Raw genomic sequence first — 27,501 nt, 5'->3', positions numbered from 1 at the left:
GCTTTGGAGTGGTAGAGAGTTCTCCACAAGGAGCACAGAAAGTACTTAATCAGATTTAGCTCCTTAGCTAAAGGTAAGGATTAGACTGCAGTGATCAGAAGGGTGAAAATAGCATCTACTACACAGTTTGTGGTAGCAGATGCAGTTTATGTCCAATCTTTCTACATGCTGGCTTAACACTAAGTAACAAGTCCACTGTTATATGCAGCAGATTCAGATATAGATTCAGACAGAAGTCCTCCAGGAAGTGAGTTTTTCATTGATGTTTAAGGTTTCTTTTCCACATCCCAGTATAAACAATCAAGATATGTTTCCAGACCTGCTCTTTTTCTCCCCCTCCCTTTTTTTTCCATTAATTTTTTAAAATATTTGAGGACTATTTGAATGGCTTACAGAAAATACTAAATGTCTTTCCAAAGTGGAAAACTATGAAAGTTGGCTAAAAACTTTGGCATAGTACTTCTAAAGTTCCAGGAAGCTAAGCTTCTAGTCAGGTTAGGTTTCAGGTGGTGCCTGAAGAGAGCAGTTTAAGGAGTTTACAGCAACCAAGCCAGCAATGTCAGTTCCTGCTGCCTCAGTTTTAGTTCTCCATCAAGTCTGACAGCACTTGCAGAGCACAGAATAAAAGCTGGAAGTCTGGATGATGCTTTCCTGAACTTTGACTACACCAGTGGAACACAGAGTAGGACAAAGAGACAGAAATGGGTCAATGCAAGAGCAGCATGTTCACAGTGCACACAAGTCCACCAGGAAGGCAGAGCTTTCTTAGCTGTGTATGTGTGACTCCTCATGGCTGTGACTGCTGATAGATTAGAATGGTTGCTTTTCCTGTAAGTACAGTTCATGTCTAAAGCCACCCTATGGATGAGAGCAGCAGTTTAGAAAAGGGAACACATTAATTTCACTCAGAGTGATGAAACCATGAGGCAAGTATGTAAGAAGAAGCTACCACCTTCTTCCAGCATTCTGCTTGCCAGGAGAAATACCTAAGGGAAGTTTCCAGGCAGTAAAACAACCTCAGCTGTGTGAAGGGATATTTCTGTCTAATAAAGCCAGGCAACTAATTATGGCTGGGATAAAAAACTGAGTAAGACCACCATGTCATGACTGCTGGTTGAGGTAACTGACAGTTTCATATAGGAAGCAAGTTTTAGTTGTATGTAAAAGCAGAAGCTGCCAGCCCTACCACAGAGAAGAGTTATCTTCACCTTATTGAAGTACAAATAAAGACTCATATGCATAAATCCCTGAATTGAACCCAAGGTTCCAATTCAAAGGCTCATCTATTATAAGCATAGCTGGCTTGGAAATCTGTACTTTGTCTCAGACATTACTACCTCAAAATAGAATTCTGGCATTACCTTTCACTAACTATTTCAAGTGACACACATGCCAAACTGGAACTAGTTTTATTTTTCTAACTGGTAAACTAACTCTGAGGAGTTGAAAGGACCATCTGCTGCAAGGCACAAAGCTGACAGCATCAGAAAATTTATTTTCCAGTAACAGTTAACTTCAATAAAATAACTGGAACATGTAAGATTGAGTTTTGAGTTTCACACTGAATACAAACAAAGCAGTTCAGGTAAGCAAAAATGACTCACAAAAGCTGAAAATGATCTTTTGATAAAGGATTCCCAATAGAAAGGGTTAATACGAAAGCCAGTCTCTTAGCAAGTCACCTCAGTGCAGAAGCAATCCACACATGGAAATAGCAAAATGGTGTTTGGAGTCAAGCTCTTAGTTCTTGAATTGTCTGTCACTCCTCACTCAAAATTTGCCTGCGATTACCAGCAATAAGATTTCCCCCTTTGTATTACAGGATGAAAAGACAGAAAAATAAAGATAAATAAAAAGGCAAAAAGATAGTAACATATAAAAACACACAGCCTTGCTGCCAAATAAGAAACAAAGGAGAAGAACAGAACTGAACTATGCCTGCAATCTTTCCAGACACAATTCTGCTGGAGATGCACTGCGTCTACTCCCTTTCTTCAAGCGGATTAATGATCAACCAACAGCCACTCTAATGAAAGTATTTTAAGCCTTCCCATAAATCTCCTGACTTGCTGAGAACTGCTGACAGGTGAGATCAGTCCATTTCACAAGTGCACAGGAACACAGTTTTGGCAAGACTCAGATTCTGTAATAGAGAAACACTATGCAAGGTTTGCTTGGGTGAAGGGTGTGGGGATTTTTTACAAAAAAATCTCACAATCTTCTCACAATCCAATTAGAAGAACTCAATTTATTAGTCACAGGCCATGTCTGAAATTTCAGATGGTATCTTGCAAGATATGTGAAACAGGCCATTGCACAGCATGCAACAGACCTTGAGACACTGCTGAATTATTTTCAACAATTATTATATAATGTAGCAATATTTCCTACTCTAAAAATGTTACACATGGATCTTGCATATCCTATTTCATCTGAATACTAAGAGTTTTCCATCTGAGAGTAGATTTTGACCAATAGTGGAAGGAGTTGTTAACTACAAAAATAATAAACTACATAAACCTCCAATCACATTAGCTCTCAAATTTTGACATCAGACTGTGGAAATCAGACTAAATTTGTACTGGCCTTGCATCTTTCAGATAGTCTCTGATAGTTTCTCCAAGAGTCATTTGTATGCCTTCATGCCACTCCAGAAGAGCAGACACAGCACTAGTAAGTGATGGGTTTCTCCCTTGTGTTCTCCCTAGTCCTGTTTTAACCAATCACTGCACACAAATTTTACATTATCACTGAGTTTAACAACTCATTCTATAACTGCAGAGTATTAATAAAGCAGAAGCTAGCATGACCAACATCTGCTTGCTAAACATAGGCAACATGAAGGGGAAAATCAGAAGGGAACTGAAGAACCAGGTCAAGGTTCCAAAGTCTCCTTCCCCTATTTATTGCCTTTGGTATTGAGTGAAGTGGTTGCTGCCTGCTTCATTGGGTATGACCCTTGGTCCCATAAATAGTGTCTGTTATTTACACAGCAATGAGAAACAGGAATCTCTGCTCTTGTCCATTTGGGGATGGAAAGAAAAGGAACATTTCCTATCTGTAAGCACATGCAGGCACACATGTTTCCTCTCTAGAAAGATGCTCTGAGATCCACACAAAAAGCTTGGCACTTCTTTCCCACTGAAGCTCCAGACATGGGAAACACATTTCAGATGCTGGGTGGAATAGGACTGTGTTATTATTATTATTTGGTTAGGTTCAGATCAGACTCCCTGTATACCACTACCCAACTGCTCTTGTGTCTTGCTAAGACAAAGTTAAAAGGCATTCAAAACATCCTGCAAACAAAGACATTAAAGCCAGATTTACCATAGCATTCTTTGAAACTTTCAACATTAACTAGAGGGGGATTGGCATAGTTTAGTGAAAAAAATTTAAGTAGAGGGAGGAAGGTAAGTCACATGATGAGTTGTGTATAGGGGCAATGAAAGGCTAACACATGCATTTAGGAGCAATTACATTAAGTTCACACACTATGTCATCGGGAACTCCTACCCCCACAGACAAGATTACTTACATAGATCAGTCCTGAGTAGTATCTCTCCTTCAAGTTGTGAAGCACAGAAGCCTCATTCAGGCATGTCAGCTCTGCCATATCTTCTACTTTAGAGAATTTGGGGGGGTTCATCTTCTGGATGTCATCCTTATTTACTTTCACTTTCTTTCCATTCTCTGCCAGTTCCACGATGGCTTCATCTCCCACTTCTTCCTTCAGGCTAGCTGCCTCAAAGCCATTCTTCTCTGAGGGAACCCATACCAGCTTCTTAGCTGCCCAGTCAGCCTGAGTCAGGGGGTTATTGATGATGTTTTTGTCCACATAAAGGTACTTATCTGCGTCTCTTTGCGCCATTGTGGTTTACAGCTGGGGACCTGTGAACAAAGGGGGAAACAAAGAAAAAAGTTATTTTTAAAGCCTCAAATTGCCTTGCAACTTCCCAGAGGCAGACAGGCACATGCTAAGTACTCTGAATCCCTGGTCATTAGAGCATGCCTCTCCCTCCTTTAATTTCACGTTAGTAAGCACTGCTAAAGTTGTCAAACTTCCAATAAGACCAAGGTTTTGCTTGCCAAGAGTATGAAAAAAACCAAACTAGCAAGCAGTTTATAAAAAACCCAAAACCTACAACAAAACACTGACCGTTAAACATTTGGAAGCCATTATTCGGCAGAAAAGAGGAAGCACATTAAAGTGGCAAGCACCAAACAATTTGTGCCAATCCTCATAGCATCAGACACTATGTCAGTAACATTCTGGTCAAGAGCAACCTTTCACTGCTCTACTTGGTAGAGATATTGGCTCAGAAATAAAATCATAAATGTGTAATCAACACTTTTACTTTGTATCTCCTTATCCTGATAAGCTATAAATCAAAACCCACAACTTCTCAGAAATGTCAACTACCAGCCTAAAACATGAGGTGCAGTTTACTTCTAAAAGATAGCAGTAATTTGCAGACACCAGTTAAGACTGATAGTAGATACTTTCCATCACCAGCTTAGTAGTAACACCCAAACCACCAGTTTATATCTCTTTTTTTTTCCTAGATAATGTTCAGTAGCAAAATATCTCCAAGATAGTAACAGAATAAATCAGGAAGCTTTACAGCTAAATATCTTCTATTAACATCCTTCTATGAAGCTGCGGTCAGATAGAGGAGAGAGTTTCACCCCTACAAAAGGGAGACTTAGGCTGCATACTTGAAAAATGGCACCCTAGATTTAGTGTTTCATCAAAACCAGAACACTACCGCCAGGGATTTTCCAGTTTATAAGGCAGCAATTTTATTAGTGCCATTCAAAAGTCCTTTCAATCAGAAAAGGACTGCATGCGTCAAGGCTCATTAACCATGTAACAGCAGCCTCTTTACAAGATCCCATAAACATTACTTCTCAAATTCTCCCTCACAAAGATACCAGTGTCCTCAATGTATGTTTCTCATAGCTTGAATAGAAACTAGAGCTCTTTACTACCTAAAGAACGGGAAATGAAAATATGAGTACTCGTGTCCTAGAAGGCTATCAGGAGCTATATGGATAACTTCTCTACAGAATTCATATTTACAAACCAGTAGGCAAATCAAGTAAGTGAAGTCTGACTGCACACACTGCAGACAAAAAGATACTGAAAGCAGGACAGAAGCAGCTCAACTCCCAAAACATGCATGAAAGCAGCAATAGATGCAGAGTCCCAGCATTAGCAAACAGTGAATGAAGCCAGAAAAGCATCAGCCATAATAATGATGGGTGCCAATGCCCACACTAGTCATTTGTAAGCGTGTAGGGAAACTCCTTTCAACAAATGTCTCACTGCAGGGAGTACATAACTTTGTGCCAGAGATAGCTGTATGGATAGCTGTATATTCACAGTCAAAAATTCTTCAGCAAACAAAGAGAAAATCACTCTATAAATAATCACTTTCTTTAGTTTGAGTTTAAAATCTTTGTCTTAAGCCTTATTGGATATGCCAAGCACCTATTCCACACTTGACCTCATCTCTCCTTCCCCACAGGGTCACTGACACTTCCACCTCAACCTCAATGGTGATTCTCAGAGCAACTCCTCCTTTTCATATTATTCCTGAAAACTAGATTTTCATGGATACATGATGAAGAGATATGTTGTAAAGACAAGATGCAGCAGTCTGGAGGCTGCCATAAAAAACCTGAGCTGTCAGGAGAGCTCCAAGACCATCCTATAACAGCAAGCCTGACAGAGTATATAGCAAATAAAGAAGGCCAACAATTCAACAGAAGATATTAGGAATTCATGGCACTGCAGAGTATCATCTGCAGGCTGTGAGCAAATGGTTAAAAAAGGGAGTGGAAGGAAAGACAGGAAAAAGAAAAAAAAAAAAAAAGAAATAAATATTCAATTGTGTTCAGAGTTGTATCAGGTTTGGCAAAGCAACAGCTGTACTCTACCCTCCATTACACAGCTTCCTGCCTATGCAACTCCCAGAATGTAACCAGTTGCCTTTTTTGGCTATAATCAGGCAGGACACAGAGGCACTATGCTTCAGCTAAATTCAGTTTCATCATTTCCTGAGGAATCCAAAGTAACCAGCCATCTGAAGTGTCCTACATTACAGTGAAACACAGTCCTCGCTTCCTCACTGCTAGAGTACATGCATGCATTCAGTATACCTTCAGATACATTCTAGGATGAAGACTAATTCTTTTTTTGGCAAAGGAGTAGATAAGATCACAATAAATCTTTCAAAGACTATCCCCAGTCAGTCCTAGATCTGAAGAGAACTAAGAAAATAAGATAGTTACGGAGAGGCTAATCAAATTCCTTGCAGGAAGAGAACCCCAAATTATCTCACATACTACAAGAGTGCATTCTTCAGCCAGTAAGAGATCATTCTAGAGCATCTATACCTTTTTATTTTCAGGGCTCAAAACAACTTTCACAGTAAGAGGAGAAATAGCCTAACACAGCTATTCTAAAATCTCAGCAAACACTAAGTTCAAGATACTTTTAATATATTAAATATATATTAATATAGTATAATCTAGTGTATATATAAATACATATATTTAATATAATTTTGAATATTTTAAGTACTACCAAACAGTAGTGAGAAGATTCCAAAAGGGTCTGCACCTCAGACTTGAAACAGACTTGAAAATTCCCCTATTGCATGGCAGCAGCAGCCTTCTTACCATCATCTTAAACTAGCTCTCCTGTGCTCCAGAACAGATCCTCACATAGCAGAAGTAACAGACAGAGGCTCAAGCTGAGATAACGTGGCATCAGAGCTATTCTCGACGCTGACTGAGAACCCACAGGGCGTCCAAACTAGCAACACCACAAACCAACCATTAATCTGTCTTCTCCACAAGAACAGTACCAGAGGAATCAGATTCAGCAAGCTCCATCTCATGGACTCCTAAACTTATCTTCCTAGCTTATGCTGCATTTCACTGGGCATTTCTAAAAATCCCTTAAAGCAGTCAAGGAAGGAAGCAAGCCCAGTAAGCTCTTACACGAACTAACAATGAATGCAAATTATTGCTCTTTTAGGAACAAATTAGGAAGCAATTTGCTTGCCTGGTAGTTTGCATTTGGGGTGTAGATAATTATGTAGGACAAGGACATTTATCTTTACATGGCTATTGTGCAACTGCCAGATGAGAATACCATTAACAATATTCTTTTTGATGCCAGTCTATAGGCAAGAGGACCAAAGAATACAGAAGGAAGACAGACCATCCTTGTTTTGAGTTTAAATGTCTCCTTCCTAGTATTGTTTCCAAAAATGACATACTACAGTCACTTCCCTGTTAACCCAGTATGTTTCCTTATTGTGGTTCAGAGCAGTCTGGGGAAGAGGACGGTCAAACTTTGCTTGTTTTCCATTATTTCAGAACCCAAGAGATATTCTTTGTCATTGAACTAACTACATAATTGCCACAAAGATGCCATACAGCCACAGAGAGAGACAAAATGCTCCCTCTGTGTCATGAATGGGACCAAGACATCAGTATGTAGTGCAACCTTAAAAAATAATACCAACTGCCCTGTTAACATACATATTTCCCAGCAGACAAATTCTTTTGAGAGGAACAAGTCAAACACTGGATTTAATTTAAGATGACATGCATTCCCATTGAATTAGGCAGAATTACTCCAAACCCTCACTGGAATACAGTCATATGGACAGAAGTTTGCCTTAGTCTCCTGCAATTTCATAGCCTTAAGGCTTGAATTAGAAGACACTTCACACACACTCTACTTAAAGCAACATCAAGTCCTTCCCATAAACCTGGGAACAAATACTTTATCTGGTTTGGAAAGATCTAAAGGCTACCTCTGCTGTAAGGTCCCTTTCTTTCAATAACAAGCATTTTACAAGTGCTAAAAGCACAGAACATTACCTATTTGCTATTAAGTTTTCAGTAACTATTTGTATTACATCCCCCATACCCCCCAGACATTCACTCTGTCAGCAGCCACAGAATTGTTCCTGGAGGGAGCCACTGCTCAATTAGATAAGCATGAGCTTTACTAACTATTTAGCTAGCAGCTGAAGTAGAAATAGAATTCACAAGAATTCTATACTTATTTCATAAGAGCATTAATGCAAGAGTTAAAGCATCACACTTACAGGTACTAGAACACTGGCTGGGCAAGGAAACACCTCTAATTTGAGTTACCTAAACCATCCTTAAAGTAGGGATCCCCACACTGTTCTTTCTTGGCTTCAGCCTCATTCCTAGCAAAGATGCATTACTATACTGGAATAGACAGCTTTATTCACACACCATTTCATTTCCCTGCTTTAATGAATTATGAGAAGTTTGTGAAATACTGTGCTACCGAGGATGCAAAACAGCCATATACATGCACAGAATCCTTGGCAATTCAGATCAACACTTCAGAACTTTGCTGTAAGACTGAGCCAGCTTGAAAAGGGATGTAAGTGGATAATTACCGGAAGTTTTCTTCTGCTTCATATCTGCCAGTAAAACACTGTTACAAATCTTCTGTGATTTCATATTAAACAATCCTCCCACATGGTTTGCCCTAGCGGCCTTTCTACTTGCAGTGCAAGAGGAATTACCCTAAAGGGTGACAAAAAGAATGAACAATAAACAGCAAACATATTTAGACTACAAGTTAATTTCCCTTTCTTTAAATCGTTCACCTTTTAAAAGCAGTTCATGAATACAACTTTGCCACCACTTTCCAGACTATCTTACCTTTAGCAGCTTGTCAGAGGGTGCAATACAAGACAAAAGGCTCTTTCCCAGAACAAAAGGACTGTACACCATTTCTATAAGCAAGACAAGATTTTTGCACTAGAAAGTTATAGCACTGCTGGTCACTCATGGCCCTATTTTAGGTACAACTAGGTTGCACTCAGTGAGAACTTGGATTATTTATTAATACACAGCATTTAAAAAAATAATCTGAGAAGCTGCAAATTATTTAAACTAAGTTTGGTCAGTAACAGTCATATGATGGGAATCCTTGCTAAGCTATGATCTGAACAGCTAATACTTGTATTATTCCTACAATTCAACTATTTCACTTTCCCCAGCCAGCTGAATGTGGTTCCTCAAATCAGATTTAAGAGCAGCTAGAACACTAGACTAAACTAGTCTAAAACAGACTTTAGTGGCCAGGCTAGCTACAGCGACCATGAACTGACATTATAAAACCCCTAACCTACCAATAAAAAACTTCCTATAATTCCCTTGTATTCAGTAAGGAACTGTTCAGACCTCATTCGTTTAGGTTAGAGTGACACTTCACAGCTCCAAGTGACAGTATATTTATGGAAAAGAAAACTGTAAAGTTTGTTAGCCCAAACTGCTCTAATTTGTAAGCAACACCCACATAAAAACTGGAGTTGAAATTACTAAGGGTGAGAAATGAATCACAAGGCGGCAGAGGGAAAGGAAAGGGAAAAGCTGGCAGGAAGCTGAACTGATGGACAGGTTATAGCTGCTTATTTCCCAAGTTCAGTACATTGAGACACAGCAGTGCTTGATGCTTCAGGCTGAATGCAAGAATCATGAATTTCAGTTGTCCCACAGAGAATACACCACCAGGCAAGTACCTGAACTCGCAATTATCACCCCCTCACAGGCAGCCCCGCTGAAGGCACCGCGCTGCACTTACCCTTTCCATTCAGAATGCTGCCATGCAGACTCATTTCTTCTATTTCAGCTTTATTTGGGACTCATAATGACTGCTATTAGGCTTACTGGAGTTCACTGCTTTCCTCTCCAGTCACAGTCTGACGCACACAATACATTGTTGAAAGATTTATTTCACAACTGGAATGCAGTTTGCTAGCAATTATTGTTGCATATTCAGTTTGACTGTAGTGCTGCCCAGACTTGCCAGCTACCCTGTTTATTACTGTAAATTAAACTCAAGGTAGAGCACTAAAGTGCCCTCTCTGTATGTGGGGCTCGAAGAACCAACAATGAGGAATCTAATTATCTAATGCATAAGTGATGCTTCTATTGCACAGAAGTGACCTACTGGCCAGACTACAGGTAAGACAAAAGAAAGAAACTGAAGGAAATTCTGCACCTTCCAAGTGGCCTAAAGGTACCCAACACACATCCTCAGAACAGTGAACATGAAATAAATGTTTCTCGGTTTCTCCATGTCCAGCCCTCTTCATCAGCTGCCAAGCACCACTCTGGTATGTGTGAAGCAGCACTTTCATATATTCTGCTGTAACAGCTCACAGAGGGGGTTTGCTCTGGCAGCTGGGACACCCAATAGCAAAATGCAAAGGCCACAAAGCCACGTACAAGAAAGACACTTACATGCCACTTAATAATCACCTTTTCTCTCCACTGGGTTCAAATACAGTAGGAGTGTGAGAACAGTCCCACAAGCATGGCATATGTTCATTTAACAAATATTAATGCCAATCTGAAGTGGCTACTGTTGGGTACCAAAGACTGAAAACAGGGTAATAACGCAGTGGCTTCACCACAGGCTAGAGACAGAAGCACAGGAACAATCTTGGGCAACCACACTGCATGCAGTAATTAACGACTGTAGGTTACAGGCAAATAAAGGCAGGCATAGCTTCCTAAGTTAATGCTAGGGAGGGTATGCTTGCCTCTATTTTAATTGCACCTTGTGAGTTCAGGGAGACATAAAGACTACTACACTACCATGTAGATGGCACCAATACAGTTAACCAGCTCTATGAAGCCTGTGCATGCTGTCCAAACACACCAAACACTGATTTAGGGAGGGGGAGGGTAGCCTTCTGTTGATTTCAAGTCCAGTCTTTAGCATGACAAAGCTAGGCTGGCTGCCACCCAACCCCATTCACTTTGAATAAATATTCAAAGTTTACAATCCTGCATAATACACTTTCTGCAACTGTTGTTTCTCATTAGTGGAGTACAGTACATGCCTTCTCAGCAGAGGAGAGAACTCCTCTTACAGAGACAGTGTGCCCACAAGGAAAACATTCCAGAGGGAGAACACATTCTTCGTGACCACTCAGCAAAGTAATCCCACTTAAGGAGACAGCTGTAGTTCAGAAAATTGCAGCCCATCCCTGCTGTTCAAGCTGTTTTGCTGGAAGACTTGTTTTCAGGAGGCATAATGGCCTGCATAAGTTCTGATCAGGCATGCAGAGTTCCCTACGGACATGGCAGGAGAGAAGGGGAAAAGCTTAGAAAGTTTTAACCTTTGTTACCTCGGGGTCACTTTTCATCTCTTCCCTGATATTCTGATTTAAGGCAAAAATGTATCTGCCAAGAACTCTGAGTCACTGTGTAAGGTAGCTCTACATACATCAATTAGCACTCTAGCATCTTTGTCAATGCCGGGTTTCAATTCACTGCAAGAGTGAACAAGAAATAAAACAATTACATCTAAATACAGAGACAAAAAATACAGGGCTGGTTCACCCTTTTAGATGCAAATATTTAGCATTTATCCGGCCAAGATAAAGTCATCTTACAGGAACAATTACTCTTGCTAACATTAACTGACAAATTACTTTGATCAATACTACTAATCATCTTCCAGCTCATAACGAAAAGAACAAATCATCAGTGTAAATATGTCCAGTAAATAATTTTAAAAAGTATTATTTTTACTTTGCAGCAGAAGTTTCTCTAGAAACTTCCAGTTCAGCCTACTGTGCCAAACTAGGACTGTGTACAAGCAGCCTTCTGCTACATCTCATATTTTTATTTTCGTTTCAAATCATTCTGCTGCACATTTACAGCAGCTATGGGGATGGCAGGCAAAAATCCTGGCACAGAGAAGTGTACTGTCTTTGCAGGGTCCCAGCTGGATTCTCAACCCTTCCAGCAATACATAACAGTTCAATAAGAAGACCTACATCTCCGTTTATGACAGTGATGTCTGAGGTAGGGGTCTGAAGAATGACTTTTTCTGGACATGAGAACACAGCAACTCTTACAACAGAGAAGAAAAAGCTACATAGCCTTTACGTTCCAGGATGTGTAAGGAGGCCAGGTTGAAAGTATTTATGTTTTTCTTTGTATTATATTTGTTTTATAAATACTTACGCTCATAAATATCATGTTCCAGAGGGTCTAAAAATCCAGATTGTGGCATTTCCCTACTGCATTCAAGGTCTGGCACAGCCTCTTAGCTATCCATTATAAGCATTGCTCTACAGAAAGCTCCTGGTGCAGTAGAGCACACGAGGAACACCCAAGTTTGTCTTCTGGTTAGCTTGCTCCCTCCCTGACCTGTGCTTTCTTCTCTCATTGGCAAATATATCAGTCTTTAAAAAGGAACAGCATTAGGCATCACTAATTTTAGAATTCACCCAACCGTGCCCTCCTGTCTGGATCTCCTGAAACACGGATTTTTGTGTTAGAGGAGAAGAAAGAACTCATCTTTCAATCTCAAATGAATAAAAGCAAGGGCACTTGAAGTAGAAACTTAGTTTGGACTATTACAATCATGGCTATATGGCATATAAAATTTTCTATATTCTGGCAATTCTAAAAAAGACTTTTTTGGAAAAAAAAGAAAATTATCTCCTTTTGACAGGTGACTGATATGACACTCCATGGTTTCCATAGGAGGAAACAAATATAATTTGAAACTTTCCAATAAAGTTTTGCTTTCTGCCCTAAAAGGGCAAAAAACAACATAAGGAAACACTGACCACACAAAACTGTTTTGTGTGTTTCCAGCATAGTTAGCAAGACTGTCCACACCCATATACACAGCAGTGCTGTGGTGGTGAGGCACTGGAACAGGCTGCCCAGAGAAGTTCTGCATGCCTCATCCCTGGAAGTGCACGAGGCCAGGTTGGATGGAGCTCTGAGCAACCTGGTCTAGTGAAAGGGGTCCCTCGTGGCAGGGGAATGGAACAAAATGATCTTTAAGGTTCCCTCCAACCCAAACAATCCCGTGACTCTCTGATATTCTTCTCCTTATCTACACGAGCAAGAGCTGAACCACTACTGCAGCTGCACTTTTTCCTAACACAATTAGCAATAATACAACATGGTGATATCACTTTAGTGCTCAAAAATCTAGATGTAGACTGAAGAACTAGAATTTATTTATACAGTTCTGCCCATTATGAAAAAAATTAGGATTTGCCACATAACAGATTAGCTCCCACCATGTGCAAGAAGAAGATAAACTGATTTTGCACATGTATATGTCAGTGCTACATGGGCAATGCAGATAGCTTTTAGAAGTTACAATAATTTGCCTAATAAATTGGCAATCCTTCTTTTATGACTAATACATCTTTCTCATCACATTTGTGTGTTCTCATTTTACTTTTCCCAGCATATACTGCATTAAATTTGGAAAGGGCCATTAAACCAATTCACAATAATTTACTGTGTAATGAAATGTCAGACTTTAGTGTCTGCTATAAAGATTCATACTGCAACATAAACCAGTTTGCTTAGCTTTTATTGCCTGGGTAAAGTCACAAATCTTAAGTCACAATTTAAAGAGTTTTTGTGCTTGTCGAGAAATCTTATTTGGTATTTATCCTCCTTTAAGAAAGAAGATTTACTTGGTCAGTATGCAGACACATACACTTGAAACATAGCCATTTCAAGAATCCAATTATTTAACTATTTTAGGTAGTCAACTGTATATCTGCATCCATACTTCCATTTATTCAAACAATTCTGAGAAGTCTGAATACATTCCACTTGATGTCAGAAAGGGATAAAATCATTTCTATCTCTGAACAATGGGGAAAAAAGGCGACGTCTGAACCACAACTATGAAGAACAAAATATCTTTAAGTGGCATTCTGCTAAAAAAAATTAAATTCCACTAATACAAAAGAAATATTTCTTAGACTACCTCATATGCATTTACAAGTAAAAAGTAAAGTTGTTTTCTAGATAGTTACCACAATGAGGAATTTATGAATTAAATTGCTGTTTCTGGTTATCTTCATCTCAAATCCTCCCATTCTGACCTGTTCCACTCACTAACTGTTAAACACACAGCTACCCATCCTCACAACCACCCAAAAAACCAAAGCAAAGTGTCAATACCTTCCTCTACATTTAGAACTATGACTGATACAGCTAAAACAGAAGCCTGAGAGTATTTTTTTAACTACATTTAAAAAAAGGTGCAAAAATCAATTTACCATATAAACCAACTAGTTTCAAGTGCTTTCACAGGAACTTACTAATCTAGTTCACTGGTTTGATTTCAGTTTTACATTCTGTATTTCCTGAGAAGTTCTTTCATCTAAACACCCTATATCTGTTCAAGTATGTCTAAATCCTAAGATAAGGTTTCTTTTTCTTAAATTGATAGCACATCAATTAAAATTACTTTGTTCATACATTCCAAAATAACTGATTTTATCAATTCTGGCACAGAAAGATTGGAATCTCTTGCAATAAATGGCAAGCAGACCTACATGTAACAGTCCCTGTCAAAAAGAACTTACCAACAATTGACCTACAAACTGATACTACAGTTCTGTTAAGTCAGTCACATTTCGAAAGAAACAGAAGCAACTAAATTTTTAATTGAAATTTGGCTGTAGGTTTCCTTTCTGTTTTTTTTCTTGGACATTTAAAACAATTCTGTTACTAAAACTAACTGGGTTGGTTGTTGACCATAACCAACTTTAACCAAAGTCAAATCTACTGCTCCTCCAAGGTTGAGTAAAAGAGTGTAAATTCAAATGAACTGGTCAAATCTTGAGCTTAAAAGAAAAACACAGGTGAATGTACTCTCATCACTACAAACAACAAAAAGCGAAGTAAACTATTACAAGAGCATGCTTTAAGTCTAAGATTTTAAACAGGAAGCTGCCCAGCAGGAAAAAAAAAACCTCTGATTGCACACAAGTGGCAAAATAGAGCTGTAAAATTTCTCTAAACCTTTTTTCTTACAAGTCTGAAGGCCCACTTTGCTTTCACGCAAACCAGAACTCCAGTTCTGTGCAGAGGGATATATCACAATGGATTTCCTGCTGAGACTCATTAAAATGGTAGCTCTTGATGAATGGAAGTATTCATCAGTTAAGAAGACTTCATGATACAGATTTTCAAGTTAAGTTTCCCTTAACATATTAATTATTAGCCTGAGATTACTGAAGTCACTTACCCATGTGGTTTTATTTACTGCTCTCAGTAAAGTCAGCATACATGCATTAGGAGAAATTTATATTTCTAGTCATGAAGACAAGCAGAATCCAAACCCTATGCACAAAACTCTAGAGGCATAAATTTCATAAATAGGTCATAGAGTCAAGACACAGCATACAGCATTACATTTCATTATACCTCTCTGCGACCAGCAGCAATACATTTGTAACACTTCTACAAGAAAAAATTTACAGCAGACAAAGTATGCCAGATCAATTTCCAGTTTCCCTTTTGCTATGGTTAAAAAGAACAGGACTTAGCAGTACTAGCTCCAGAAGCATCACACAATGAAATCAATCACAGCTACATCACCAGAAAACTGCAGACACTAGTGTTTCTCCAGACTCTTCAGGATGCTCAGAATGGCAACAGATTGTGCAGAACAGTAACAGGCCAAAGGACCATTAATTGAAAATGGGGACTAACCCATTATGCTGAACACAACTGGGCTGGAGTGAGGTCAGAAGCTTTTAAACCACTACAGTGGCCTAGGACTACAAGACGAATCAGTGTTGAGATTAGTACTTCAAGTACTCCAAACAAGTTCTCACAGCCACTGAAGAAAAAAGCGAAGCGGATAAACCATAATTAAGATGAACTTGTAAATTGATGCATTTCATTTAGTTGGACAACACCCATTTGCATTAGCTTCCAGGGCAGAAGTTGCATTTGTGTTTTCGCTTCAGCTTACTCTATTAAAATCAGGTTGCTAGTTTCCATCTCTTTCTACGCTAGAAAACTCAATTAGAACCATGCTGTGGTTAAACTGAAAAGAAATTTAAGGTACAAGGTCACCGAGCCACCATTAAGTTAGAACAACTGCCAGCAAAAACAAAGCTGCTGTAGGCAATCCTCTGCTATTATAGTTTTGTTCCAACCCACAGAAGACTTAATGTCAGGCACACAGTTTCTCTACTTAACATGCAAACAGCTCTGCCTCAATTATAAACTAAGAAAGCAGAGAGTAACGAGATATTTACACAAGAAATCAAAGAAAAAAATTTATGTTAGAGGGCACTGAGTGCATTATTAAGTCAAACAAACAAAAATACATTATATCATACACTGAGGATTAAGGTTTTGGACACCTTTTAGTAGACATGCACACTAATTGTGAGTGTCTAAAATGCACTCCAGTCATCAGTTAGTTTCAGCATGTTACCCAATAACCCAAAGCTACCACACCAAAAAGTATATGTACTGTGGGGATAACACAACCTTAGCTTTGACTTCCCCTTTCAGTAAACCTTGCATTAACTAGATGAGTTCCTGTACCTCCCATGGGCCCACTTATAATCTCACCCTATTACGGTCACACTAATCCATAAGCGACATCAATCTGGGCAAGACACAGGCCTAGGGATGGGGTGGAAGAGGAAGACTGAGAAGAATCAGTTCAGAATTCACAAAACCTCTGACACATGTCCTGTCTCCTTTGTTCTGGACATTAACAGAGCCAAATCTGAAATTTGGATATAGACAGACTAATCTCCCAGTACAACTGAAGTCTATTTTCACAAAGCAAGCAGTAGCTGATATTCATGCACTCCCTCGTACCTGCATGTGAATAGCCTGACACATGACCAGCCTGTGAATTATTACAGTCAGTGCACTGTTTTTAAAGACCTTCCAAGGTGATAATGGTTCATGTTTTCAAGATAGTTTGTTGAAGTGGTAAATGCAAGTCTCGCATTTGTAGAAGATACATTTACAGTGCAAAGTAATGTTGCAAAGAGAGTTAAGCACCTGTGGCATCCAACTGCAAGGCAGTTTTCAACTTGAAGATGAGTGAGTATTAGAGCTACCACTGGCTACACAGCTTGAACATTCTCCAACATTTTTCATAATACCTAAATAATATGCTGGACAACAAAGATTATTTTAGCTTCCTAAGTGAGAGATTTTTCTGGTCTCTTTCCTATGATTTTACTGGACAAGGTTGGTTTTATTTTTATTATTATTACTTTTTCATTACAGTCATTTAAAAGATTACAGTATAGCTCTCACAAGCTATTTGTCTTCTTAAAACATTCTGAAACCAATCAAAATCTATGCAGAGAAAATAATGAAAAAAAATCTTATTCTTTATCTCTTGAGATGAAATTATCATCTGGCAATATTTTTCTTACAAGATTAACCTGAAAGAAAAAAGAAACAAAGAAATAACCAAAAAACCAACCCACAACCATGGCAGAAATAGCCTAACAATCTATGCAAAAGCCTATAAAAGTTTCTCCACTCATTCTTTTGGGGCATACAGAACCTGACTATTAAATCTTCCTGTTTATACAGAAACAGACACAGGCTATTCAGCAGTGCAAACGCTTCTCCAGAGGCCTTCCAAAGTCAGACCTTGGCTACACAAGTCAAGCATCCAAGGGATAACACCAGATTCCAAAAAGAACCATATTACTCACCAGCTTGGTGCCAGTCACACTCACCTGGACGTTTCAGATCCCCATTTTTACCCACTACTCCCAATTTTGCTTCTACTTTAGTACTATAGAAAATTTTGCCTGTCCACCTCCATGAAGACAGTGCACACAGTATGAATAAGTGCAATAATACATAATTTCAGCAGTTCCACCTGATATGGAGCATCACAGAACTGCTGAATGATTTCCTTGTAGTTATTTTCACAAGGTCAGATTAGCATGAAGTCTTGTGTTTATATAGTTTGGAAAATTGTGATTAACAACTTCAAAACCCTTCTGTGCCACTTACATTTATCAATTGCTTTCCCCTCATTACAACTTTCTAGTTAATAAAAATATCAGTTTATCTCATTGAAGCCTTGTGAGTCAATACCTATCTTCACCATGATTTTTGCTGCCATTTTTGCTGGAATGCCATCGATAAGTGAACTTAGTCACATCGTGACCTAGTGACTAATTTCAAAGGCATTTTACACAGGCAGTAACTGATTAGAGGGTTGTTACTTTGGAGTTAAAACTTTACCATACCTAGCCTTATGAATAGGAGATGTATACAAGAGTCAAGAATGTGTAATTTAATCTTCCAATCCATGGTTCAACAGTCTCCATATAAGTTACCTTGTATTTCCTTACAGCAGGCAAATTATAAATGGACCTTGGCCTGCAGACTACTACAGTATCTTTACAAGTTTGAAGCATATTTTTTTAATGCATTGTTTGAGAGATTACTCTGTTTTGGAGGACCTGCCCAGTTATAAAAAAGCTTAGGTTCTTAGTCCACTCTGATGGAGTGTGGCTCAGGACATCGTGACAGGATATGGCAGAAAAACCTACAGAAGAAGAAAGATCAAGAGCATAAACTGTGCTTCGAGAGGAAAAAAAAAAGGAAAGGAATTGTAAAGAGGAAAACAAAGTGGAATTAAAGAGTCACTGCATGCAGAGTTTGCTGACCAATGCAGTTTACTTCTGAAAAATCCTCTTTTAGTACCAGAAGCATGTTATTCTTTTAAAACTCATTTCACCCTGTGTTTAGGCGAATTAGGAACAATTCTCATTAAATTTCTTGGGCAGGCACCGCGCTCGGGGGCTATGAAACTCGTTACCTTCCACACCTACAAGTCGGCAAAGATACCACTCAAAGCCGGAGAACTTTTACTACTCGGTTGGAGGTGATGCCTGAAAACACAAGCTATCTGCAAGAGCTCCCGGTGCAAGCTTCATCTTGCCCTGTCACTCCCTCCCCCCTCCCTCCCTCTCTCTCCTGGCCCAAACCGAACGAGGAAGTGGAGCCGAGCGGGCGGGCGGGCGGAAGCCAAGCCCATGGCGGTGTCTGCAGGAGGGCTGTCAGCCCGTGACTCAGGCTGCAGCCCTGACAGCTGCGGCCCCCGGCGGCCCCTGCCCGCTGCCGCCGCGGGCCGGGCAGCGGAGGGCAGCAGGGAGGGGAAGGAGCAGGCTGCGGCGGCACAGGGCGCCAGTCACCCACCCCACCTGCGGGAGGCCGGTGCGCGGGGCGCGCAGGGAGCAGAGCGGCAACTCCGCGGGCACGCACGGCCCCGGGGCACGGGGGAGACACGGGGAGCACGCCAGCCCGGCAGGTCCCACGGGGACCGAGCGGACACGGAGCGGCGGGACAGCGGGAGCCTTCTCGCCCGGCCGGACAAAGAGGCGCCAAACCCGGCGAGGGAGGGAGGAAAGCGCGGCGCCAGGGGGGAAAACCCGAGCCCACCCGCGCCCGCCGCCCCGCCCGACCGGCTTCACCTGAGCCCGGCTACGGTGGAGGGAAGGAAACGCCGCGGCGGCGGCTGCGCTCCTCACGGCAAGAGTGCGGCGTCCTCCGGCTGCGGCTCCTCCCGCGGCACCGCGACCGCCGCTCGCTCACCGGCTCTGCTGAGCCGCCCGCCCGGGCGGGGCTGCCCCGCCCCCTACGCCGCCGCCCACCAATGGTGCCGCCGCTACCGAAGATTGACGGCCAGCATGACCAATCAGAGTGGCCGAGGTGTGCGGAGGCTGAGGAAGCCGTTGAGCCGTTAGCAACGCCCGTGCGCCCCGCCCGGCCCCGCCCCGTCCCGCTCAGCCCGGCCCGGCACCGCGGCCGCTCGGGCGGGGAGCGGCGGCTGAAGGGCTTCGGGGGCTCCGAGGGCTCCACCGTGCCGGCTGCGGGGTCGCGTAGGACTCCCCCGCTCCGATCCGCTAGGGTCGAGCCCGGCTGAGCCGGCCCCACAACGCCCCACGCCGCGGCAGCCCCACAATGCCCCGCGCCGATCTTTGGTGCTGCCGAGGGCAGCGGGTGCGGCCCCGGCCGGGAGCAGGAGATGGGCTCCGCGGGGCCACGGGACCCGGCCCCGGCCGCGAGCAGCAGTGGGGCTCTGCGGGGCCACGGGCTGCGGCCCCGCCGCCCGGGACCGTGCCAGAAGTCCTCCGAGATGGGGGTAGGGGTTGAGGGGTGTCCCGGCCAAGAGGTTCCCAGTCAGCCTCGTTGTAGTGCAAAATACGTGCAACAGTCAAAATTTTGTTTCACAGAGTCATTTAGGTTGGAAAAGGTCTCTGAGATCATCGAGTCCAACCTATGACCGAACACCACCACGTTAACCACACCGTTGCACTGAGACTGCTCCACATGCAGTCTTTCCTTAAGCACCTCCAGGAATGGTGATTCCCCCACCTCCCTGGGCAGCCCATTCCCATGTCTAATCACTTTCTGTGAAAAAATTCCTTCTAACGTCCAGCCTGGCTCAGCTTGAGGCCATGATCTCACCCGGTCAGTGGCTGCCTGGGAGAGGAGACTGACCCCCACTTGGCTACAGCCTCCTTTCAGGCTGTTGTAGAGATTGATAAGGCCTCTCCTGAGCCTCCTTTTTTTAGGCTCAACAACTGCAGGTTCCTTGGCTTCTCATAAGACTTTTCCACCCAGGAAGGTAAAGGATCTTGTTTCCTTTCACTGGCTTCTAAGGGACAAAGCTGAGGCAGGCAGAAGCATGAGTGTAAGCAGCCCCTGATTCTGCTGAGGTCTTTGAACAGCCAGTGCACCTGCTCACAGAGGTCTAAAATGTATTTTAGAAGGCAGGCTGAAACACTGATGTGTGAAAAGACAAAAGGGTGTAATTCTGCCTCCTTATATTAAGTGGAACCTCAGGATGAGGTACAGGAGGAAGCAATAGCCAGGATGTGAGACCAAAGTCCTTCTGAAAAGAGTACAGCATATCTTAATCCATATGCCAGATCCAGAAAAGCAGATAAGGTTTACTGCACCCTTTATGAGAATATAGAAATGCAAGGGTCCTTCCCTTTATGACTTCCTACTTTGTGCAAGGAGGTTACATTTGCAGATGTAGTGCCAGTGACAGAAAATGCAAGGCAAAATTTACTGGTGGCAGTATCAATGCTACAAGCAGAAGAGGCAAATGAAGTTAAAGAGGCTTGAATAAAGAGGGAAGTTAATGGAGAAGTATCTATAGTAAGCATTTCTTGTCTGAGTGAAACACTTAAAGCTTAGAAAGGTTCACTGCAGCAGTTTGGAAACAATCCTAGACATTTTTATCTCAAGACACAGAAGACAGTGGGAGAAATCACTGAAAGGTGATTGTACAGCTGAGTATCAGGGACACAGAAGTGTCACTGTTAGAGGCAGAGGTGAGAAATGTAAATACAGATGCAAAATACAAGTGAGAATTTAATTTGGTCATGAGAAAAGAATACTGGGTAGGTGTCCGCTAGTGCTTCAAGGTAGAAAATGAAAGGAAGCTGGAATTGTGACAGCTACCTACATAACCAGATACCTTTGGATTTACTGTGAGGGTGATGAGGCACTGGTAGAGGTTGCCTGGAGTACTGAGTAACCTGGTCTAGTGGAAACTGTCCCTTCGTGTGTCAGGGGAAACTGCCTGATCTTCCAACCCAAGTCATTCCATGATTCTATGGTCAATCCAGTGGCTCATATTGAGCCATGAAAAAAGTGACCAACATATGAACAGATATTTATTAGCTGAACAACATGGTTTAAACTTCTCCCACAAAAATGAAGCAGAATGAAAATAGTGGAGGTAACCAAATATATAAAAGCTTCTTAAGAACATGAGAAGCTGCATCGTTAGCCATGTGGCTGAGAAAGGTAAGCAAAGGAAATCAGTCAGTATCAAGTCTAAACAGGGCTTTTAAAGGAGGAAAAGTAGCAGATCTTAGCTAGGAAAACTAGTACAAAAGGCAACACGAACTGACAGCCATAGTTACTTTGGAAATAAAAGATAATGACTGGAAGCATGAAATGCAGACATAAAAAGGTTGTCACAAAGTCATTTTTGAAGAGTGTATATTATTGGTAGTTTAAATTCTTTTATTTTTCTCTGATTCTCACACTCACTAATGTTCTCTGCTCTTCCTAATCTGCTCAGATTTAAGGATAAGGTCAGATTGGACTGCCTTCTTAAGGTTTGGCCCTTTTTTCTTTTCTTTTTTGTTTTTTTTTTTTTTTAATATAAATCTAAGAATTTGGTCTTACTCCTGTTTAATTGATATTAAAACTTTCTTGATGGCTTCATCAGTAAAGCATCAAAACTGAGCTCAGAACAATGACTGGTACAGGTTTACACCATCCTCCTCCTTCACAAAAAGTGTATCCCACCTCTATAGAAAACTCTTGTGTTTCCCTCATGGTCAGATTTGTAGATGTGCCATACTTAAGGCAAGTCAGATTTTAAATGTCAGTGTTCTGTAGCTTGATTACCTTGAAAACAAGTGCAATAGGTTTTTGTTGGCAGGAAGTTACCCAGGAAAGGGGACACGCCTCAGAGAAAAACAAGAGTGACTAAAAGAGCTATCAGGCTGATTTTATACACCTGTTACTTTCTACAAATTCACAGGATGTCTAGGTGGATCTTTCTGATCAACTTCACTCATTTTTTCCATCAGTCTTTGCAAGCCAGCATGATTTGGAAGAACAAACCTGTAATGGTCACTGAATTCTAGAAAACATATAAACAGCAAACAGATTTACCAGTTTGATGGGAATAAATTGATGGCACTGTAGTATTTCCAGAGGGAAACAAATCTATGAGGCAGTGAGCATCTAGAGATACTTTGCCAACTTTTACACACCAGACAAGGGCCACTTTGCTCAACTACAGTGTTTTCTCCTACACTGGTCTAATCCAAGACCAGTTTGGTCTTCAGTTTGTTGCAAACAAACTTTGCTTAAATTTGTTGGCAAACAGCAAGTGCTGGGAGAAGCCTGCACTTCATCAATCAGGAATAAATGTAGGCACATTTGATTTTTGTATCTGACAAGTAGATAAAAGTGGCAAAAATAATTTTGATGACTAATTTCCAATGCTTTGGGGGGCAGAAAAAAACCTCTTCCAAAACTAGTTTCTTACTAACAAGCTGGAGAGAGTGAAACAAGAGGAGTGACAGAGACAAAAAGGTGTTTACTCCATGGAAGGAGTCACATTGCTAAACTCTAACCACAGTGGCTGTAGACAGAAACCACACATGTACAGATCTGGAGAATGTCACAATCTGGTGTTGCTAAGAAGCCTGAGCTCTGGTTTTACAAAACTTGAAACCTTAGTTGTTTCAGTGCAGATTCATAATTAGAATTTCTTTAAAGAGGCAGCTCTGAAGTGGCTTTAATAGATACACCCATACAAAGCAGCAGCTATAAATGCAGATGAGAACTTGAAGCGTTTTCAGGTGTTGTAGCAAGAGGAAGTGGCTCTTTGGAGGCAGGCCTGTAGAAGAAAGTCACTTATGTCTGTGGACTTTGTGCCTCTGAGCAACCTGAAATTTGTCTGCAATTTAAGCACCACGTATTAACACATAACTTCCTCTTCCCTTTATACCAATTCTTTATTGTTCTCCTTCCAAACCAAATGCCACATCCAAACTGTGAGAGTGTGAAAGAAAGGTGGAAAGCCATCTTAAGAGATGTGGAAGGAGTGAAAGCAAGTGATGTTTCCCCTGAGGGCTGGGAGGGGTGTGTGTGTCAGAGAACAAGTCAGTGAAATGTGTCCCGGCTAACCTGTCTCAGAAGCAGCCAGCAGCAGATGTTAGGAGGAGAGCAGTCCTTTTCTTAAGGAATGGTGTTACTCTTAGCAGAACTACCCAGCTTCTGGCATGGCTTTAAAAAAGGTAAGGCTTAATTGGCTCACTTTCACACGTCAAGGTGGAATTCCATCATGCCCTCTTCATCGGCAAAACTGGTTTAAGGTGTTGTCTATTCTCCCATTAGACTTTTGGTTTTAGTGCTGTGACATAGCTTACCATTGCTCCAGCAGTGATGGGGAAGATGTTTAAAAAGTCATATTGTATACTGGATCACTGAAGAACAGCTAAAAAAAGAAGGTCAAGAAAAGAAGATCAGTTCACTGATCTAGTTTATAGGCCCTCAGAGAGATGCATCAGCACAGCTGAGGCTCTGTGATGGGAGATGTTTTAAATTGACTTTGCTGATGGAGAAAATTTAAGAAGGAAATATATGTGCACCCCGAGACAGGGGAGGAAGGGAGGAGCTGTACCTGGCATACTTAAAGTATTTAAGTATTTAAAACACTTATTCTATTTTTCACTTCTCCCCAACCCACCACCCACACAGTTCCATGTGAACAACCTGCTGAACTCCTGCTCTCTCATTGTAGGTCTTGTTTCAACTTTAGTAAAAAAGGAACATGTTTTTACTTTCTCAATATATTAATGACAATATCTGCTGCTGAAAAACAAACCATTTACATACATGTGGTCACTTGGGATACCATTCAGAGGCACACTTCTCTAACACTGTACTGCAATAAGTGTATTTATCACATGCCAAAGTCCCTTCTTTCAATAAAATGCAGATGACACCATCCTGTAGAAAGGACCCTATTGGAGAAGCAGATGATCAAACAGCTGTGCTCTGAAGTCATGAAATATCCTCAGAAACACACCTAGATGAAAACTGTCTGAGGCAAAGGAAAAGTCTTCTTGGTGCTTGTGAGTTCCTCCAGTCCCTGAGATGAGATTACAGCTCCATTTGGCATGGTTACAGACACCACATTCCTGATCTGACATAGTAAGAATAATGGCCCAGAGCTCTTTATATCCAAGAGGTACCTCTGCCATTTAAATGGAACCACAGTGCTAAGCAACAGACATTTTTTTAGTTCATTATATCCTCTTCCAAACTGTGTTTCCTCTAGCCCTGTTCTCTTGCTGCTCACTGCATTCTAGTCAGCTTTAAACACTAGTGGAGGTAACCAAATATATCAAACATCCAACACTAGTATGCAAAAGGACCAAAACGAATACAAGCTATCCAGCAAAAGAATCTTTGTCCTAAAACTCAGTTTTGGAACTCAGGAATCTGAGTTTCTTGCCTTGGGCCTACCCAGACTTGTCCTAAATGCCAGCAGAAAACATCCTGTTACCTGCCTCAAAAAAAGCACAGCAAATGTTGGATTTTTTTTTTTTTTTTGGTTGGTTGGTTGGTTTTGTTTGGTGGGGTATTTTTTCTGAAGAAAACAATAATTTTCACAGCATCTGTTACACCTTAGCTCCTTCAGTGATATTTCAGCAAGTACAAAATTTTAGGCTTGTCTGCCCTGGCCTCACAGTTCCCCAGTTCAACAATTGCAAAAGAGCCTTTATTAACATCTCAAATACCTCCTTTTCCTTCTCTCTTTCTCAAAGGGGTAAGAAATGCTTCAGATTCCTGAGTTCAGAAGGGCTTGGGGGCATTCCTCTTAGCAGAGGATAAGTTGAAAAGAGAACAGCATCCTGCCCTGCTGTCACACTGCACCTGTCATGCTTATGACATGCCCGCTTGGGCGAGGTATTGATAAGGAAAATACACTTTAAAAAGACTGACAAATCCATCTAAACACTGTTTAATTCACTCTGATAAGGTAGGGCTGTGGAGAGCTTTCTGTCACCTTTGCTTCTCTTTTCCTTCTGTAGGTCTCAGGCTGGGCCAGAACACATAAGAGTGACAGCATTTAACTACGTCACAAAATTTATTCATTGTTTTAATTGCTTTTCAGCATCAGCCACCTTTAATGGACCTCTAAACAAAAGGCATCTAGCTGAATATTCACATCCCTTTTCCAGGGGGAATTTAGTCACCCTTTTTTTTAACACCCTCCTTACAAAAAACCAAGAAAGCACCCCTACTTTCAGCTTGCTGCCTTTCCTGAGGTTACTTTGTGAGATTCTTCTCCACTAATGGTGCCTCGCAGTTTATCCCATGTCCGCTGTTTGTTTTTGGGCTCAGCCTGCTACAGTAATCAAGGCCAAATATTTGCTCAAATGAAGTAGCCCTGTGGTTCTCATTCCAGGAAGCTGGCTGAGGACAAAGTGAAACTAGCTTGAAATTCTCTAGTATGCCCAAGAGATGTTAAGAGCAAGGGATTTTTCCAGTGCTGTAGAAAGTCATCCAAATTCCCACTGTAGCTCTGTTGTGGGAACTGCAGGGGAACTAAGTTGTTTATAGCCTACCCCAATTAAAGACACCACTTTTATCTGCCAGAAACCAAAGCTGGTCCAGTCAAAACCAAACTTTGGGATCATTCTGTCAGGCTACAACCAGAAAGAAGACCCAACGTGAAGTTACCCGAACGCTCATTCTCCCTCTTCTGCAAGGCTGAAATCCACATTTTTCTGATAAGAGGAGGCTACGTCCTTTGTGCTTGCAAGTCAGTGGCAGGTCTTATAAACACACCCACAGATTCTCAGCATAACATATTGCAAGCTCTGTGCATCTGGAGCCAGTGCATGCTTTGCTCAACAACCCCCCTTTCATTTCTGCCAAGATTCCCTCCCACATTTAGGACTTTTTTCCTGCTCCCTTGAGAGCCTCTTCAATTCTCCCAGCTCCTCCTGCTTTCTTCTGTAAGCACAGACTGTTCTGTATGGCTTTGCTGGTCTGCTCTGCCTTTGGGAGCATATGGACCAGTGCAGGAAGCTGGGCACAAAGATCTGTGCACTACCCTTATTCCGGGTTTGGGTCAGGGGGATGCACCAGAAAAGTTCACTGTCAGTGAACTGACAGTGCTGACACAGAAAATTCACCACGACTTTCCTGAGGCATTAGCTTTGTAGGATGTGAGAAATTGCCAACACAGATACATGAGGTGCCATCACTGTGGGAAGCCTCCTTTCAGATGAGGTGAAGATGAGCTCCATTTAACACAGTCACCCTTCTGTCCCATTTATCAGATCATCATTTCCTGGGATTACTCTGGAACAAAGAAAACAACTCACTAGGCATCCTGTGTGCTTTTATAACACACGGATTCTGGTCAAAAATCAATAACTCACTGAGGAGTAGCAGGCTTCTGAGCTGCCCGGGCTAGCACCTGCTCTGCAATTTCTGAGCTACCAAGAGACAGGAAAGGGTTAGAGGAATCAAACCCACAGGACAGAGGTGCCCAGGGACTTCTGGCGTTCCTTCAGGTGAGGTAGCAACTTGTGTTAGGCCAAGATGTAAGGAGTCTTGCAAACACTGCTGCCTTCTTGTACTGCACTGGTCCCAGGGAAGAAAAACAAAGCAAAGCAAAACAAAACAAAACAACAACCAAAGAAAGGATGTTAAAAGGTTTTCTGTGGAAGTGAATATTATGAATATTATTTGGACTTTGAGTTATAAACCCAAGCATGACACAGACCTAAAACACAAAATAAGGTAGCGCTGCTCTATCTAATGGGGCAATTCATTCAACCTGTGGTAAATCCTGTCCTCTCCCTCCTTAACTTTTCTGTTTGTACATAAAGTTAAATCATCCTTAAGCCTCTTACTATTCTACTACTCTCCTGATTACAGCTGCATCTAACACTGGGCTTGAAACACACACACCTATACCTAAGTTTGCAGCTAATTGTGAGACACTGCAGAGGCCTGTAATTCTTTGCCTCTTTATAGAGGAATGCACATGTATAAAAGCCTTTTGAATTTTCA

At 41.5% G+C, this 27,501-nt stretch overlaps 1 protein-coding gene across 1 annotated transcript in view; it reads right to left on the bottom strand.

Annotated features, from left to right (window-relative positions):
- MYH9 (myosin heavy chain 9) overlaps nucleotides 1–19,493 on the bottom strand; it is a 70,318-nt gene extending 50,825 nt beyond the window's left edge. The window contains exons 1-2 of the mRNA XM_059473399.1: nucleotides 19,338–19,493; nucleotides 3,539–3,891 (exon numbers count right to left, since the gene is read on the bottom strand). Coding sequence (XP_059329382.1) covers nucleotides 3,539–3,871 — 333 coding nt within the window. The 5' untranslated portion in view covers nucleotides 3,872–3,891; nucleotides 19,338–19,493. The remainder of the gene's footprint in view (nucleotides 1–3,538; nucleotides 3,892–19,337) is intronic.
- Nucleotides 19,494–27,501: the final 8,008 nt, after the last annotated feature.

This window comes from Ammospiza nelsoni, chromosome 5 (genome assembly GCF_027579445.1).
Source record: "Ammospiza nelsoni isolate bAmmNel1 chromosome 5, bAmmNel1.pri, whole genome shotgun sequence".
Taxonomy (NCBI): Eukaryota; Metazoa; Chordata; class Aves; order Passeriformes; family Passerellidae; genus Ammospiza; species Ammospiza nelsoni.
This window is presented reverse-complemented; position numbering and strand designations above follow the sequence as displayed.